Genomic DNA, 19,593 nt, shown 5'->3' on the forward strand with positions numbered 1-19,593 from the left:
GAAGAATATTTTCGGAAGGCTATTTATATTCCTTTATTAGATAATATTTTAACAGATTTAAAGGACAGACTTTCCCCAGATGTGATGAAACTTTTTAATCTACGAGTTTTTTTACCTCGTCAAACTGTTACAGAAGAAGATCTTATAGTCGTTTGTGAAACTGCTGAGTTTTATAAGAATCTCTTAAATGCTTCCGTAAAAGTTGTCGAAACAGAATTTCATCTTTGGGTGGCAAAATGGCAGCGTGAAACAGAAGCAGGACCTGAAGTGCCCAACGATCTTTCCAAGATTATTAATGCCTGTGACATCGATTTGCGTACCCATCAATCAATATGTTGTTGATAATTTTAATAACTCTGCCAGTTAGTGCAGCAACACCAGAACGTTCCTTTTCAACTCTTCGACGTCTCAATACTTGGCTTTGAGCAACTCAAAATCAAGAACGATTAAATGGACTCGCCTTATTAAATATTCATCGAGAAATTGATTTGGATGTTGAAAAAATCATTGACAGATTTGTCGAAGTTTCTAAAAAACGCATTACATTTATTATTTAAAGATTTTGAATACTTGAATTATTTATTCTTTAACTAGCTTTAAAAACCAGTTTTTTTTTTAATTTTTTTACACAAAAAATTACTTGTGGGGGGGGTATCCGTGTCTATGACCCTCCTCAGGAAAAATTTCTGGATTCGTCCCTGGTTTCAGTACATATGCATTTACGTTATCATATTAATAGTCTTTTGAGATTATAAAATAGAACTGGGCTAAGCATTCGCCGCAACGCCAAATGCGATGAAATCGTAAATTAGATGAAACAAATGGTGTTTTAGCGAAAGTATTGGTGAATGATTTTTGGTATGGAAAGAAAAAATATAAATTCCCTTCAATCCTTAAAAAATAAAAGGGAGTTTTTTTGAACAAATCCTAAATTTTTTATTCGATTACGGAATAACTTTCGTTAGATACATCACATAACCAATTAGAATTATAAGTCCAAATAATGTAAGCAACAAGAGAAATTAAGCAAGACCAAGCACGTTTGTTGCCGGATCACGCGATATCACAAGACGAAATTTTTTCCTGCAATTTCTGTCAATAAAATGAAACTTAGTGGTAGCCCTCAAATATGCATATTATCATCCAACTATTCTGACAGAAAATGTGTTTTTCTCGTGACAATAACAAATACAATAATGTGACAAAAACACAATATTGCCTAAGGTTTACCCTTATATTACTGCTCTAGTCTATGGAGTTACCAAAAATTAACCCCCAACGTATTCCTATTTCTCAAAAACAATAAAGTAACATTTACATTTTTTATTCTCACTTCCATTCATTGCTCCTTTAATCCCATCAAACTGCTAAACGATTCTGGATTTGAATTTTTGTAAAAATAATTTAATTTATCGTAAATTTGCATTTTGATTTAAAGTTTTCTTTGTGAAAAAATCAATTATAAAAATTTTTTAAGAATTTTGAAATTCGGCTAATACTTTTGATATTTAGCTAATAATTTGAAATCTTTAGCTCGGGCTCTACCTCTCATTAGCGATTTTGATATACAGCTGACTTGATATACTAGATAAAATTTTGTCAAGTTTTTAACTCCTAAAAAAATTTTAATAATAGAGGTAGATAAAGTTGCCTCCCCCGACAATAATGTATTACATATGTAAATGGTACAGTGCAAAAAAATTTATATATATATCATAAAAGTTATGAAATTTACTGTCTTTTAACAAGAGTTATCACCTTAAAATGCAATGTTTCTTCAACAAATTTAAGGAAGAAAAAACATGTATTTTCGAATAAAAAAATATAGAGTAGTGTCTCTATAACTCAAAAATCATAATAGTGTGGGTTAACATACAAATAAAAAGTTGAGCTCAACTTTGAAAAGCGTAATTTTGTGGGAGTTGCAAATATCCACACAAAAAATTTCAGATTTTTGTGTAGATATTTGCAGGTATTTTTTTAAACAAATATTATATACACTGAGGAATTTCAAATATTTAGAAGAAATTATTTTTAAACCATTGTAATTGAAACCTAAAATGAAGAAAATTTGCCAATAATTAAAACTCATACCTCTTGTTTTAATTTATTAATTTTTTACAACCATGTCACGTAGCTGTTCTATTGTTTTTCTGATAATTTATCATTTAAAAAAAAAAAGCCCCAACTGCAAAATTCTGAAAAAGCAATGAAACACTGTCCTTAAAATTTGGAATTCAATAAACCAAGATTTATTTCAAACGTTTTGTTGCTCAAAAATATAAACTAAATTCTTTCAAACACGTGAAGAAACTTTTTTAATAAGCCAGATTTTAACAAGATCATGTTGGTTAGCCGTTTTATTGGCTCGTAATTTACAAATATGTGATAAAAAATAGAATAATTTCACTATCAAACAAAATCTTTACCTGTCACACAAATATACCACAATAATATGTTTGATTTCTTTTTACAAGATATTATCAAACAAGATATTCAGTTTGTCCCAATATTTATATATTATAGTATTTAATTTCTGAATCTGAACTGAGATGGCTCAATTAACTTAGAACTCAAAACTAGTCAGCTGTTGGCACCTATGAATTAAATTTCATATTAATTGAATTGGGAGCAAAACTTTTTCAATTTAAAGTGTAACAACCAATAAAGAGAAAAATTCTTTTAAAACCATTTCCTTACCTTGTGATGTTTCAACAAATCTATCCATTTTTCTTATGAAAAACCACGAAAATTATTAACAGTGTAGGTTGCTAACATTACTAGATCTGCCAAAGAAACACAATTTATCCAAACAGGGAGATAAATATTCTTTATTTTACAAAAACAAATATCATACAACAGCTAATTATATGGAATTTCTTTAAAACATTAAGTACCCTACAGTTTACATGTATTTAAAAAGAGATGTGCTTTATCAACATATTTTTAATCAAGCTGGAAGAGCGAACTAAATTTGCTACAATGAACCTTGTACAATCTATTTTAATTAATAGAAAAATATTATAAAGTTTTTGGTTATCTCACAAATTATAATAAAATCATAATTTAAACTCTGTTTTTACCCTTGTAAGGTTCACCAAACATAATAGGACCTAATAGCACAACATGCATAAAATCAATGAGTTCTTAACTGATAATCGCCGTTTTGAGTAATGTATCTAACCCAAGGCAGAGCTTGATAACCACTTTTTTCAATAATTTTAAGATAGCGAACTTGAATACCAGAGGTGGTAAAATATGGAATTTCAAATTTAACTTGTATCGGTGGTTTTCCTTCAGACTCTTCGCTTTCAACACTGGGAAGGCCAAAATGAGCTCTCATCAGATATTCTTTACCACCAGGGAAAGATTTCACACTCCAGATTATGGCACTCGATTCAGGGGCATATTTTACATTGCCAACAGTGGTTTTAAACTTAGGTGAGTCTGCATCAGTTGGTACTGGAATGATTATTTCAACATTATTTGCAGTGGAACGTCGTTTAAACTGGCTTTTTGCTTTTACCATATATTCCACACGACTATGAGCATGGCGCTCAATCACTGACTCGATCCATATCAATGGCTTAACATGAGTATTTAACCGGTAAGACATCAATTCAAATTCGCCATCAGGAGGAATGAAGGAAATAGTGCGATCATTTTCAAACCTGGACAGCCGCACACACTGGTGGAATTTCACATCCTCCAATTCAACAGATTTGCTCTTACCACGACCAGTACTTTCAAATAGAACTTTGTCGTTCAGTCCCAGACGCAACTCAGGCATACCAGAGAGATAAACTCGCATTTTGATGCAGCCAACAATTTCACTTCGTAAAACATTCCCATTAGCATTCGCCAAAAGGTTGACAGACTCTATGACATCCAAGAAGACTTCATTCTTGCGGTACTTAATGCCTTCTGACCTCCAAGATACTGCATTGGTAACAGCCATAGGTGGGCGAGGTTGGGCCTCCATTTTGTGACTCTCTTGGGTTATAAATTCTTGCAAAATCTTACTATCTGTAGTTTGTGGATAGCCAAAATCCATAAGTTCATCTAATAGCTCATAAATTATAACGAAATTATCTCTAATACTCTCTTCTTCAAGCTCCTTAAAGTATTCGATGAAAACCTGCACAATTTTATGCAGAAATACAAATACCAAAGCAACATTTGCATTTTTCTTAGATGTCGCCACAAGATACAAATTGTTATACTTAATATACATGAAAGTCACACCATTGTGAGTTAATATTGGGGTGATACAACCTTCTTCTTCCTTTTCCATCAGTAAAGGCATAAACTTATCAACAGCTGACATATCTATATCTCCTCGATAGTTTCTAGAAATTAAGACCTTACCCTTAAGGTCGAGCAAATATATAGCAGAGGCAGACATCTTGGTATCTAAAATGAAATATGCAAACTGATTTAAGACAGAGTCTGCTTGAACAACATAATCAATTAAGTAATGGTGAACAGTACGGTAGGCATAAAAGTCAAAGTATTTTAAAACACTTTTAACGGTAGTAAAGAAAAGTTATAAAATACCTTACCATAATTAAGAGGCACACAAAATCTTATAACCCCATATTGATATCTTTTTGATAAGATTTTGCAAACTTCTTAATAATTAGGAGAAAGATTAAACGACTTTTTGACCAACACTAGCCTACAATATCATAAATAAAGTCTAGCAAAAAAATATAAGAAAACGAATGAACAAACAAATTAAACAAAAAAATAACAGTATGTGTAGCTAAATCTTTCAACAAAAAATAAGCACCTTTTAGGTACTTTTTAAGTACTCAAAAAATATTTTTAAGCACTATATACATTAAAAAAATACAAAATAATTTTCAAAGACTTTACATGATCTTGATTAAATAACTAGTTTCTGACAAAGAACTCCTTTCCTGATTATATTAGCTTTATAAAATGATCAAGAGATTTTTCGGTTTGATATCAGAGGGTGGAAAATGAAGCCGGAAATTGAGAATAATCACCGAACCCAACTCAGTAGTAGGTGCGGACTCGCAAGTATTTCATCAGCATGTAAAATGATTAGCACTTTCACACATTACGAAACGACAGTTCGCCGAAACGGATAGTGGTAGAATGAATTGTGAAAATGTTGGATAGAACAATGTAAAAAGCACATTTTTGAATAATATGTGGTGAAAATCGACATGGTAAAGAAAAAAATCTCATTTTAGAAAAGGGAAAAAATCTCACTTTTTAAAAACACCAAATGAAAAAAAGCACCCTTAAAGGCTTATAAGCGTAAAAATCGGAAATAAGCATCTATAAGCACTTTTTAAAAATGCTACGCACCTTGAATAAGAAATCACTGGTAATGGGTAGAGATTATGGATGCTATTGGCTAAAGGACAGTGGGTATATGTCCGTCTCAATAATTAGAATTCTAAGTCCCCCTGAATATTTAAGGCAAAGAAAACTTTCATCATTCATTATCAAATTAAATGCAGCAAAGTTCAAAACAAGAGATAAAAAAATATATTTTTGTACATATTTAGCACATATAAGAAGTTTTATTACTTAAGTTAGAGTACTATTATAACTGTGTATTTTAATTTTGTTTCCTATAAAAACTGAACCCCTGCAACGCCTATAGTAGAGAAACCCACATTACAAGAAATTAAACCTCTTGAGGGTATCTTACCGAAGTTAAGGACGAATTTCCATTTAAAAACTATTCAAAAAATTTTAAACAATTCAATGAACCAACTGAGCATCTTCCACACCTAAGCATTCTTTTATCCGCTGCTTTTCTTGGTAAAAACCGATTCGCCCAAGTTATTTAAGGAGAAAGTTGGGAATTACAAAGAAGCTTCAATACACACTTGTTCCAAATGCTTGGTTGGTTAAACGAAAATCAATAATAAATACTGTATCTCAAAAGAAATAGTTTTTTTCAAAAAAATCTTTCATAAATCTGGAATAGAATGGCAATCTTAAACATAATACAATACTCAAATAATAATCCTATTGAAAAAGAATTTCAATAATCTCTAAAAAATTACTAAATGAGTGTCAAATATACAAAATAGCTCACACATCTCTACTTTTTTAAAAAACAAAGCGATCCACTGATAATACTTTTCAAGCAAAAAAGTCACGAAGAGATTAAGTAATTATAATTCAATTCAAAGTTTTAAGAATCAAGCTGGAAATTATTTGTAAGAGTAATATGCATCATCTATGACTATAAAGAATTTAATCTAATATAAAAATATTAGCTGTGATAAAATCAAATAAAAAAATAAAAAAAATTTCCAAAAAACTTTTTCTTTTGTTTGAAAAAGAGTCAATATTTTAAAATATAAATACAAAGCAAAATATCAAAAACATAAAAGCTAAATTTAGGTAAGATTAAAAAAAAGGAACTTAATAATTGCTTTATTTTTAATAAAATATTTACAGAATTTAAATTAATTTATGAAAAGAAAAATTAAACTTAGCATTTCCCTTATATTTAAAGAAAAAAAAACAATTTTGATTGCTAATATGTGCTACCAATAAAAGAATAAAGTATGCTTAAAATAAATTTAAAGTACCTATGCCTTAAGAAACGATTCGTTTATTGCTATTGATTTCTCCATAGTTTTCAAATCCGATATTTTTTATATGATATTATTTATTCAAACAACCTAATCTCGAAACGAAACAAGCATTTGAGGAGTCGATTCATGTGATTTTGCTGTCAATCTTTTTTTCGGAAATTACTACTACGGATTTCATGATTTTTTATTGTGATGATTATTTACAAAATGCGAAGGATGAAGTAATTTGTGCGTTTCTAGCTATGCTAGAACATCATTCACAATGCTAGAATATCACTCATAATATAAGAATAAAAAATTATTACATGTTCAATTAAAAACAAATTATATAGTTTTTAGTTTGTAAACACTGCACTTTTGTTATTTTAAATTAATTGTTCGTAATTATTAAAAGTATCTTGCAGAAAGATATTAGTGCTAGAGAATTTTGCTGCAGATAGCTCGAAAAAATTCTGCCACAGGGGTGAGGATTAAGTTTTGAAATATACATATAAAATAACATAAAAGGGTAGTTAAAAAAATTTTGAGTATCAAATTCAGTTATTACGTAATATAACACATTTTGATAAATTGTTGCCGTGTTAAGTGAATGCCTTTACAAAACTTAAAGTGCCCGTTTTTATTCCTATGTAGAGCTCTGATACCAGTACAGAAATATACCCTCAAAGAAAAATTGCAAAAATATGTTAAATGGGCCTGACGTGTACCTTACTTCACTACCAGACAGCCTTTCAAAGGAAATTAGTAAAAAGTACAGATTTAAAAGATCTATAATTCTTATTTTTATACAACTTTAGAATAAAAGCAACAATGAGATTTCATAAATGTAAAAAAAAAAAAACAGAACAGGTGAGGGATATAGACATCACAATAGCAATGGTATAGTAATATATTATAACAAGATCAATTTCAGTAATTGCTTTCCTCTAAATCATTGCACAACTTATCTTGCTTGACAATTAAAAAAGTTTCAGATTCAAAAAGTGTATTATTAAACCTAATTCAAACGGTATTAAATGATATACATGAGATGGTTGTATTTAGGTCTTTATAATAATTATTAGAAAAACTTATGGCATACCTTGATGATTTAAAAATCAAATTTCAGTTATTATATCATGAAAGTTCACTTCAATACAATAAACACTATCACAAATAATCAACAATATGTCATTTTAAAATTTCAAAACTAAGTAGCCCATTTCATATGAGCATATCATATCTGAACTTTCCCATCTGCAAGTTTTTAAATAGTGATTTGACTATTTCTGACAAATGGAAAAATTAATAAATAATTATATTCTTTTCTTCAAAACATACAATTTTAAATAATAACAAGAAACATTAAAAATATTAAAACTTTACCAATGAAACGTCTGCCGCAGTTGGAATTTTGAATTCACTTCACATCTATTATCAAACATTTTTTATATATTTAATTTAAATAAGTTGCATAAAACAGAGTTATTCAAATATAAATTGACAAAAAAACTATTTTAAATTCAATGTTTCATTTAAATTTTATTTACAAAAAGAAATTATTTCAATTTTAAATATGAAAAATTATAATCGATTAATCGAAATCTTCAGCTAAATGATGGCTGTCTGGAAGCTTGTTGGTAAACAGCTGTAATAGTAAACAGTGTTTGCTGTCCAAAATTTATTATTAAAATTAAAAGGAGCTTCATCTGTTACTTACACTAGTAAAGAGCAAGAAAAAGTCTTAACGATGTGATAGAAAACTTGTAACTTAACATGAAAGTTAAAGAGCATATATTTATTTCTCTCATAAACTGTCGATTGATTTGTAACTAACCACAAATGTTCACTATCTCTTTAAAAGTTTTCATACAACTTATTTAAAGCTAGAAATGTGCATAGACTTATTTCCAAGCCTTACAAAGGTATGGATACAATGAAATCGTATGCATGTATTGATGTTTATGATCCAAATTGTACAGTTGTCGATACATGTAATAATTTAATTCAAGATGATAATGTAACTCTGACAAATAACCTAAATCATGGAGATTCTATAACCCAGGCTGCATATTTAACTGATTCGAATAACCTTAGTTTATCCAGTAACGAAGCTGTCGCCAATGCTGATTTTATAACTTCTGCGCCTACAGCAAATGAGGTTGATCCTAAACAGCAACACAAGAAAGAAAAGCGAGTAAAATCAAATAAAAGTCAATGGCGTAAAGAGAAGGGAAATAAGTATCTCAACAAGCCTTACCGAAATTACAAAGGTATAGAGATCCAAAGCAAAGAATTTGTTGACTATGATTGCAAATGTCAAATGAAGTGCAAAGAAGTGCTATCGCCAAGCGAGCGTAAGCAGGAATTTCAAAAATTCTGGGAATTAGGATCGTATGAAGCTCAAGCTATATTTTTAATAGCTAGAGTGGATGAGCAAGTCACCAAAAAAAGTACAAAGAAGAAAAAAGACAAGAAAGATGATAAAGAAGAAGTAATTACTCCCGATGAAATTCCAGAATCTTCTACTGACCATAGTTCTAAAAAATGCAAAAGACAATATTCCAGAACTTATATTTTAAAATCAAAACAGGTGTGTCGCAATATGTTTGTCAAGACTTTAGGTATCACATCTAAACGTATCAATACCGCCTTGGTGAAAATGCGCTCTAAAAGCCTTATAGATCACAGAGGGCTTTCACAAGGCGGGAAAAACAAAATAAGTGAAAAAAGGTATGATGAGGTTGTTGATCACATCAAGAAGATGCCCCGGTACAAATGTAGTCACATACAGGGAAAGTTCGACTCTGAGTTCCTTCCTCCTGAACTCAGCTTGTCTAAGATGTACGATCTTTATGTTAAAGAGGTTGATCAACCTGTGAGTTTGTCTATGTATAAAAAAATATATTATGGAAAATTTAATTTCAAAATGAAAGGTATTAAAAAAGAAATATGCAATGTATGTAAAAGTGAAAGGAAAATTAAAAGTGAAAACTTGAAAAAGCAGCAAGCACGTGAAAAACTTCAGATGCATTTTCCAACTCATCCAAATAGTCAGGTTATGATCCAAGAACAATATAGGGCTCATAATTTTATGCCTCCTCCTCCTATTAATTGTAATCAATCATGGCTACCAGCTCCTAATTTTCAAATGTCTCAACATAATCCTACACACTATTTTGAACAACCAATGACATATGAAGCAATACAGTAGTAGTATAATGCATTAATTTTAAAAATTATTTTCTACTTAAGGTCAACTTTTACAAGAAGTCGAATTATTTTTTAATGAAAATTCCTAATTGTGTGCAGTTTTATTTTTTATGTAATTAAAAATCAGGTACTGAATCTATGATTCAAATCACTACTTTGCAATGAATTTTTAATTATCATTTTAACACTGAAAAAATTGTTCCTATCCACAAATCATTTTATTTTAATTATTTCAGTTTTCATCAGTAAATTGATTATTCACCTATGAATTTTAATATTTATTATATTCATTAAATCTATCATGTAAATAATTAAATCTATCTGATAAATCAATTGAATATCCATTGATTTATATGAAAATTATTGATTAATTTTGACATGGATGATTTGAAAATGTATAATTAAATTATTATGAATTGCTGCAGTAAAATTTTAACTTTAATAATCAACTTTCTTTTTAATAGTTATGACTTATTCAGTATAAATGTTTTTCTATGTTCAATATAATACATAAATTCTGTGTTTCGTTCTCCTTTAGCAATAAAAAATATTCATTTTACAATAATAATTGCTAATAAATAGAAAAGCACAATTTAAAAAGAAATTGGCATTAGTTAAAATTATTCTAATGTTAAATAATAGTTCGTTTATAAAAAATGAATTTTAAAAATATTCTTTTTTTTCCTCCAAAATATTCAAAAATTATGTAATTTAAAATTAAAATATGTGATTATATAGGCAAAAAGTTAGATTTGTAAATACCTGAATTTTAAATTAACAATTTTTAACTAGTCATTTCTTTGCAGTACTCTTGATTTTAACATGTAAGAAGGAAAGCAAGGCTGTTGTATTGTTGAGTCATTCACTGTCATTGATTTATGGATCTAATATGGACATATGGTACGATTTGTAATTTTTGAATATTTCCACCAAATACCTTTTTAAATCAGCTCTGAAAACAATTAAGAAAATAAATTTTATTTTGAATATAAACAGGCAACTCAATGTTACTTATTAAGCTAAGTATTGTTGCTATTAGGATCTAATAGCTTGCAACTAAACTACGGAATTTTACAATTAACTACAACTAAACATACAGAATTTTTGAAAAATTTTTTGCCTGTAGCTAACTAAATTTCTAATGCAAATATATATATATCAGGGGTCTGTCTAGGTTTTCTGAGAGGTACCTATTTTGTGAAAATTTAGATATAACTTGTGAAAATAAAACATTATATTTAAAAATCGACACAAAAATATGGATTTATCATTTCTTATGGGTTACAAAAATAAAATTTTAAGAAAAAGTATTTTGTGAAATTCCTAAAGTTGAATTTATGAAGGTACCGCTACATGGTAGTAAATTTGGCCTGTATAGACCCCTGTGTATATATATATCAGGGGTCTGTCTAGGTTTTTCTGAGTGGTACCCATTTTGGGAAAATTTAGACATAATTTCTGAAAAATTAAAAATTATATTGAAAAATCAACACAAAAATATGGATTTATCGTTTCTTAAGGGATACAAAAATAAAATTTTAAGAAAAATTATTTTATCAAACTATCGTTTTTCGTAAAGTTCAATTTGTGAAACTACCGTTTTTCCTGAAGTTGAATTTGTGAAGGTGCCGCTAAACAGTAGTAAATTAGGCCTGGGCAGACCCCTGTATATATATATATATATATATATATANGCTTCATGCCTGTCTTTGTGTTAAATCTCGTCTCTGTATATATATATATATATATATATATATAGTGAATTTTATGACTTTTTTTAGGAGACGATGACTAGCCACAAGAATGAAAAACACTAGTGGTAAATTTATGATTAAGTGTTATGAGTATTTTCTGTTTAGTTCTCATTCCAGGAAATTTTCATACTTAATTTATGGTGTGGTTAATTACAAATGTTATATAGTGAAGAAAATCCTACTAAAAATTACATACATTTTTATTTAATTTTTTTTTTTTCAATAAAAGCATATCATTGGTTCACATTTTTGATTGTCTATTGAACTTATTTCAAAATTGAATTAAGTCCTGAAAAGTCGGAATTGAATTGTACTGTAAGAAAAAAAATCTTTATGAAAATTAAAATTTTAAAGATTTATTTTATTGAAAATAATATAATTATTTGTTCTTTATTTTTAAAACTCATATCCATTGGATGATAAATCCAATACAATACAAAATATTTATACATCATTTGTAATATCAGTTGAGTTAACTAATCTCATTTCTCCGTCAAATAGAATCTGTAGATGTTACTTCTATGAAAGCTTCACTCAGATGATAAGTGATTACCTATTGCCAAATATTTGAATTTTCCGTACATTTTTTTTTATTTATTAATATCACTTCTGTTAGCTCTTATAAATGTTAAAAACTAACTCTTTGGTTGTAGACTTGTTTTCCTCATGTGTTATTTGTATGTGCATTACTTAAAAACCATTCCATTTTATAGTTTGTTATGGTTTTATTTTTTCAGAATGTTTTTTCTGCTTTGTTTCAATACAAAAATAATTCCTAGATTTAGTTTTAAACTATTCAACATTTTGTTCCAATATCTGCTACTGTTGAACCTCATTTTACAAAATCTCATTTAAGGTAGACATTCAATTTCAAAATCTCTAGTAGTCTTTTATGAATAAGCCATTATATTCCTCTTACTGACACTACATTTACACGAGATCTGACATCAGAATTGTGACATCACCAAACAAAAACCTGATTTTTAACCTCCAATTATCTTAGACTGGTTTCAGGCAAATACAAGAAATGCAACTTCGAGTTAAGGCAGAATTCTAGCCCGTGATGATTGGATCTTGGCATTATTACCTACCAATGATACATTTCATTTTATTGAAAACTATTTGGCTGTGACCATTATAGTCACTAAATCCATTTAGTGCTTTGATTTGTCGTTAAACTTAGGCATTTCTAAAAGAAAGAAAATCAATTAAATTTCTTATTATTGTACATTAACATAATTGATATAAGTTAGTTAATAAACATATATGTACTAATATTATTGCTCAGTGTTCTCCATTACGTTTGACTAACCTGAGCAACTTCGTTTATCTGCAAATGAATAAATTAATTCCCAAACGCCCTCAGCTACTGAACTAAATTGAACAATTGTAATACATGACTCCAACAAAATAATACTCTAAAAAATTTGGAATGTAGAAGGAAAAAAAAATATTATTCAATGCTTATGAAACAAAAATTTCCAACTCAAGTTAATTCCTGTTTATATGATAGTATATTAGTTGGTTAAATTAAATGAAACTACAGAAAAATCGAACTACTGAAACAAATAATAAGTAACATTCAGAAATACTTTATTTTTCCAACATTCTTCAACTTTTCTTTAAATCCCACATTTTAAATTTAATATAAAAACTATACAAATCCCTTGTGATCCTGTTTGTACTTACAGATATAATATTTTTAGCAGAACCACTTTTATTTTAAGCTTAACTTTTACGACATTCTATATTTATCTGTGTGATAATAAATGCTAAAAATATCAATCCCAACTATAACTGAAAAATGTGTTAAAACTTAATTTTTTTCTGTGTCAAATTATCAATCATTTATTAATTTGATTGAAGGTATTGCTAAAAAGAAAAAAAGTAATATTATTTCTCGCAATTCGGTGAATAGATGGGTCATTCCATATCAGTTCACCTGGCAATAGCACCCACCTTCTCTGATTTTGATAAAATTAGTATGATGATGATTTCAAAGTTATCAATGATATTGCAAAGAGTAAAAGGGTTAAAAAGTTATAAGCTTTCATATTTGTAACAAAAAAGCATTTTTCAGTTTGAAAAACTAACGATCGATTGTTAGTTTTTCCAAATAAAAAGTGTTGTGATTTGGCTAAATGCAGTCAACAGTGATGACCCTGATTCTAATTTTAATGTCCTAAAGCCTAATATAAAAATGTATTATCCATGTCTCAGATCCTTTAAAACAAGGAAATTTTGTTTTTAAAGTCGTGAATAGCTTTGTTGAAAATATTTTTCAGAAGGACTATCAAAATTCCAGTGCAAGGTTGTATTTTACATTAATGTTGCATTTTACTTTATTGTATCTATCTTTTTGTTGGTATTAATTTAAAGATAGATTTTGTTTGTTTTATTGTTGATTATATATTATTTATGTGCCAATTTGTTTTATTTTTTGTTTTAGACCAAGCTATTTGATATCATAGTAGTCTGGCAAATTTTATTTTATTTAACTGAAATTATACTGTGGTAAAAAGAAGCAAAAAGATTAAGCTTACTCTTATGTCTATTATAACAGCTATATTTTATATATTTTTTATGACATATATTTATGCACTATGTAAATTATAAGAGGTGTTCTTGAACCATTTTATTGTCATAACTAATTTTAAATCTTTGAAAATGCCATAGTAATGATGTTGCTTTTAGTACATTTTTTTCTCCTTTCCTTATATTTTTATTCTTTATACAATTTATAGTTTAAAAAGCTATGTATGTATGAAGACCAGCTGTAAAATTTATTTTTAGTGCATTTTCTTTCTATTTTTAGTAATTATTTATTTCTGTTATTTATTTTTTTATTGCATTTAATAATATTAATTTCTAAAAATAAATCCAAAATTGTCATAATAATACGACTCTTATGTTTGAAGTTTTTTTCAACCTTTTCATACTTTTTTATGAATTATATTTTTACTCTAAGTTTTTTTATTTATTTATTTATTTATTCATTTATTTATTTATTTAATTCTATGTGCATTTGAAGCATGATTATCTGTTAGTAATTAATAATTTTCTGAAAGCAAATTTTAAAATGCCATGTAATTTGATATTTAATGCAGTTTCTTCTTCTGCTTTCAACCTACAGCTAAATTATGTTTTTAAATTTTATTCATGCATTCAAAAAATATGTTTATGTGTGTATGCAACTAAATAAGAATTCCTTGAATGCAAATTAACCCTTAAATGCAATATTAAAAAATATTGTTTAAATATGTTTTCTAAATAAAAATAAAATTAAAATTTCTTTAGTTTTACCTTTGTTAGTAAAAATGTATTAAATTTACTTTTGATCTCTGTTTTGTGTCTTATTTTATTCTCTAACAATTTCAGTAACCTGCTAAAATAATTTTTTGCTTGCCAGTGTTTGTCTGTTTAAATCAGTCGGCTATTTAAATAGAAGAGTTTCTCTGTTCAAATCAGTCTGATTTAAATCAAATGATTTTTAAAAGACAAATCATCAATTTCCAAAGCCATGCAAAAAATTGAAATAAAAAAGCTATGAAAAAAATTGAAATAATCTCATATTAATATGAGATTATTTCAGTTTTTTTCATAGTTTTAAAATTTATTACAAATATTTTGCTGTTTCAATAAATTTCTATTGTCAAAATTACATTAGTATTTAACATGTTGCATTAGTTATATAACGTGTGACTAAATTACATCACTTTTGAAATAACATTTTGATAATCTTATAATTTTTTTTGAATTTTTAAACATAAAAATAAACTGAAAATTTAATGCTTTTTTTTTCTTTCTTTTTTTTACATATACTTATATAATTGTAAAATTTAGTTATTGAATACAGTTGAATCGCTTTATCTCGAGAACCTCTGTATCTCAAAATTTCTAAAATTCCCTATATTTACTCTCTAAAATCAGTGTATTTTCCATGTTTATATCGTTTTTTTTTTTTTTTTCAAAACCTCAGTTTCTCGAATTTTTAATAATGGAGCACAAATGTCAAAATTTTCTTTATCAGTAGAACTTGCAGACAGAAATGAATTTCATGAACCCACAGGAAGTAAGAATGAACAGGTTGGGGATGTTTCTTGAAATTTCAATCATTATCCCTGCACTTCCTTAATTCAGAAAAAATATTTGTGAAAAATACCAAATTCTGAAAATGTTAATTGACGCAAAATAATTACTTCAAAAAATCTATATATTTTTTTTAGAAAAGCAAAATAAATAAAACTACATAAAGTACAATTAACACACTCGTACGATATATTAAGTTTAACAAATTATCCAATTCCTAAAAATATATTTTTATTAAATTTTTTATTAATGAGCATAATAAAATCATATGGATTTTTGCATGAAACTTTAGCATTTGAAATATTGCTTCATTCTTTTAATTCATTAAAATGTAAGTTTATGTTAATTTTTTATATTAGGATAAAAATTATCAATATCCTAATTTTAAATATGATTATGAGACGAAACGCATTTCACCAAGAATTTCTCGTTAGACATTTTATTATGGAGATGCAGATGATGTTATGTTATCAAATAGTGAAATATTTAAATTTATCTCCCAGTAATGGACACATTAATTAGTCAATTAAAATCTCTTTCAATAGCGTTAGAAACCAATAATTTTGTTCAGATTTTTTTTTTTTTTTTGCTTTGAAGTCTATGGAATTAATGCTTCACTGTTACAATTTTTGAAGATTTTATGTCAATGATATGGATGAAAAAGAACTTGCTGTACAATTAAAATACTTCAAGCATTATTTAACCTAGGAAAGTTAAACCAATTAGGAATAAATGAAATAGTAAAAAACAACAATCTCGAAAAGTCACATTTCCATTCATTGACATTTCACTTTGATTTTTTTTTGCCTCTCATTATAACTAAATGTAGTGGCTTACGTTTCCTTCTCCAGACTTAAATTTATAAAAAATGAACTAAAAAATAGTTGTTGTTGTAGTTATTTACGTCGCACTAGAGCTGCACAATGGGCTATTGGCGACGGTCTGGGAAACATCCTGGAGGATAATCCGAAGACAAGCCATCACAATTTTGATCCNTTTTTTTGCCTCTCATTATAACTAAATGTAGTGGCTTACGTTTCCTTCTCCAGACTTAAATTTATAAAAAATGAACTAAAAAATAGTTGTTGTTGTAGTTATTTACGTCGCACTAGAGCTGCACAATGGGCTATTGGCGACGGTCTGGGAAACATCCTGGAGGATAATCCGAAGACATGCCATCACAATTTTGATCCTCTGCAGAGGGGATGGCTCTTCTGTTTTGGTAGCCCGACGACCTGCACGCGAAGTCGAGCACTTTACGGTAGAACAGTTTAACGAGGAGCAATACCGCACACCCTCGGTCCCTACGCAGACTGATACAAGTGGTCACACTGACCGCAGCCAGTGATGCTTGACTTCGGTGATCTGCTGGGAACCGTGTCTTAATGATCAGTCCACTGCGGGACCTAAAAAATAGTATGACTTTAAAAAGAAAGAATCATTTGCCAATCCTTGACCATTGAATATGATGTCTTGCAGGAGATTGATTTTAGTGACGTGATAGAAAACTTCGCCTCTCAAAAAGCGTAAAAAGTATAGATACTTTCAGCTTTCTATGCAATTAAAACGATGTATTAAAGCTTTTTTAATTGGCGATCGAAATGGGCTGCAGGTGGCGTAAAGCAGAACTCTTTTCCTGTGGCAACACTTCACATGCTTTCCCCATTAGCGTGTGGAAAGTCATAGACTTGTACGTTAGTTTCTCTCTTGATTTTCATATAGATTAAAATCTTTCAACTTGAAAAACTATATGGAACTGAAAACTACATTAAACATAGTTCTGAAGAAAAGTATCACGGAAATTTTAAAAATTATTTTTATTAAATAAAAAGGAAAAATATTAAGAAAGGGGAAAATATCGTAGTACATTCATATACAACTGAAAAGAGGAGGAGAGGGAAGGGAGAAGGGCTAAAGGCATGAAACCGGTCTCTCCCCAGATGGCGTATTCGAGTGTTGCGATCGCGAATAATGTATCATTGTTTTACGTTCTTAAAATAAAATAAATTAAAAATTATTCAAAGGTGAAAATTTTTTTGCTTAAAATTACTCATCTTAAAGAAGGAAGAAGGCGCCTTTTATGAGTATTCTTATTAAAATTACTCATAAAAGGCCCCCAAATAAAGACAGGCTCAGGACCCCTAAAAACATTTAAAAAAAACTCTGTGATCCAATCTTTTCGAAATTTTGAAGGTCAGGAATCCAACTATGTAAAAAAATATATGTTTATTCAGAGAAAGTGCATTTTTTGGGTCTAATTTCGTAACTTAATTAATAGTTAGTACTAAGTAATTTGCAAATTTGTAGTCACCTCCAAGAATCATTAAGATTGACACTTAGTGCGTGAAAATCCGATCATTATAACAAAAGTTATTCAGAGTGATATCTTTTTTTTTATTTTGAACACTGTACATCTTCTGAAATCCTGTCTCACATTTTTGAATAAAAATTAAGTAGGGATAAACTTCTAAAAAATTATTAACTTTTTGGATGAATGAACGAACGAGAGTAGCGAAAAGTTATCAGTATCTGCCAGTTAGCAATTTGGCGATAGAAAACAAGCAACCATACATGTTGCCATCTGCTAATATATTATTTACTTCCTATAAATTTGTTTACTTCCTATAAAAAGTCCCTTTTTTCAGCTGCTTCCATCAAACATTGTTTATGTTTTATTAAAGCACGCTGTGCGCATCTTTTTGGTAGCGCTAAGATTGAAATGTGAACGAAAAGGCATTATTCTATTTTATTACATTTGAACGTAAAGAAGCATTTCGTTATTTTAAATGCTTAATTGTGTAGTTTTTATTTAGTTTTTGAAAACTTAAAGGTTTGTAAAAAATTATAGGTGGCTTGCCGATANAAAACTTCGCCTCTCAAAAAGCGTAAAAAGTATTGATACTTTAAACTTTCTATGCAAGTAAAATGATGTATTAAAGCTTTTTTAATAATGTATCATTGTTTTACGTTCTTAAAATTAAAAAAAATTAAAAATTATTCAAAGGTAAAAATTCTTTTTGCTTAAAATTACTAATTTTAAAGAAAGGAAGAAGGGGCCTTTTATGAGTATTCATATTAAAATTACTCATAAAAGGCCCCCAAATAAAGACAGGCTCAGGACCTCTAAAAACATTAAAAAAAACTCTGTGATCCAATCTTTTCGAAATTTTGAAGGTCAAGAATCCAACTATGTAAAAAAATTATGTTTATTCAGAGAAAGTGCATTTTTGGGGTCTAATTTCGTTACTTAATTAATAGTTAGTACTAAGTAATTTGCATATTTGTAGTCACCCCCAAAAACCATTAAGATTGACACTTAGTGCGTGAAAATCCGATCATTAGAATAAAAGTTATTCAGAGTGATATCTTTTTTTTATTTTGAGCACTGTACATCTTTTGAAATCCTGTCTCACATTTTTGGATGAAACTGTTTTAATAAGAGTTAAGTAAGGATAAACTTCTAAGAAATTATTAACTTCTTGGAGGAATGAACGAATGAGAGTAGCGAAAAGTTATCAGTATCTGCCAGTTAGCAATTTGGCGACAGAAAACAAGCAACCATACATGTTGCCATCTGCTAATATATTGTTTACTTCCTATAAATTTGTTTACTTCCTATAAAAAGTCCCTCTTTTCAGCTGCTTCCATCAAACATTGTTTATGTTTTATTAAAGCACGCTGTGCGCATCTTTTTGGTAGCGCTAAGATTGAAATGTGAACGAAAAGGCATTATTCTATTTTATTACATTTGAACGTAAAGAAGCATTTCGTTATTTTAAATGCTTAATTGTGTAGTTTTTATTTAGTTTTTGAAAACTTAAAGGTTTGTAAAAAATTATAGGTGGCTTGCCGATATCCGTACTCTTTCAAAAGTTTTTCAAGTCAGTGAACGATGGAATGTACTTAGCTATTAAGAATGTAAGTGTTAATTTTAAAAAATTAATATTTTTTATATTAAAATAGGTTTC

At 28.4% G+C, this 19,593-nt stretch overlaps 2 protein-coding genes across 4 annotated transcripts in view; one reads left to right on the forward strand and one right to left on the reverse strand.

Moving 5' to 3' along the window:
* Positions 1-2,813: 2,813 nt before the first annotated feature.
* LOC107437353 (adaptor protein complex 1, mu subunit) lies at positions 2,814-8,542 on the reverse strand. 3 transcript variants are annotated; one of them, XM_016049328.3, is made up of 2 exons: positions 8,407-8,542; positions 2,814-4,413 (listed from the first exon to the last, which is right to left on the reverse strand). In XM_016049328.3, exons 1-2 carry the CDS (start codon positions 8,438-8,440, stop codon positions 3,137-3,139), a joined length of 1,311 nt encoding a protein of 436 aa, XP_015904814.1. In that variant the 5' UTR covers positions 8,441-8,542; the 3' UTR covers positions 2,814-3,136. The 3 variants fall into 3 exon arrangements, with proteins under 3 accessions (XP_015904814.1, XP_015904816.1, XP_015904817.1); XM_016049330.3 differs by lacking the exon at positions 8,407-8,542 and adding an exon at positions 7,956-8,185; XM_016049331.3 differs by lacking the exon at positions 8,407-8,542 and adding an exon at positions 7,672-7,987.
* A 10,736-nt stretch (positions 8,543-19,278) lies between these two features.
* LOC139426613 (protein PF3D7_1417600-like) overlaps positions 19,279-19,593 on the forward strand; it is a 48,297-nt gene continuing 47,982 nt past the window's right edge. Inside the window, exon 1 of the mRNA XM_071185956.1 lies at positions 19,279-19,543. The gene's annotated coding sequence lies outside the window, so the exon portion shown is untranslated. The remainder of the gene's footprint in view (positions 19,544-19,593) is intronic.

This window comes from Parasteatoda tepidariorum, chromosome 9 (genome assembly GCF_043381705.1).
Source record: "Parasteatoda tepidariorum isolate YZ-2023 chromosome 9, CAS_Ptep_4.0, whole genome shotgun sequence".
Taxonomy (NCBI): Eukaryota; Metazoa; Arthropoda; class Arachnida; order Araneae; family Theridiidae; genus Parasteatoda; species Parasteatoda tepidariorum.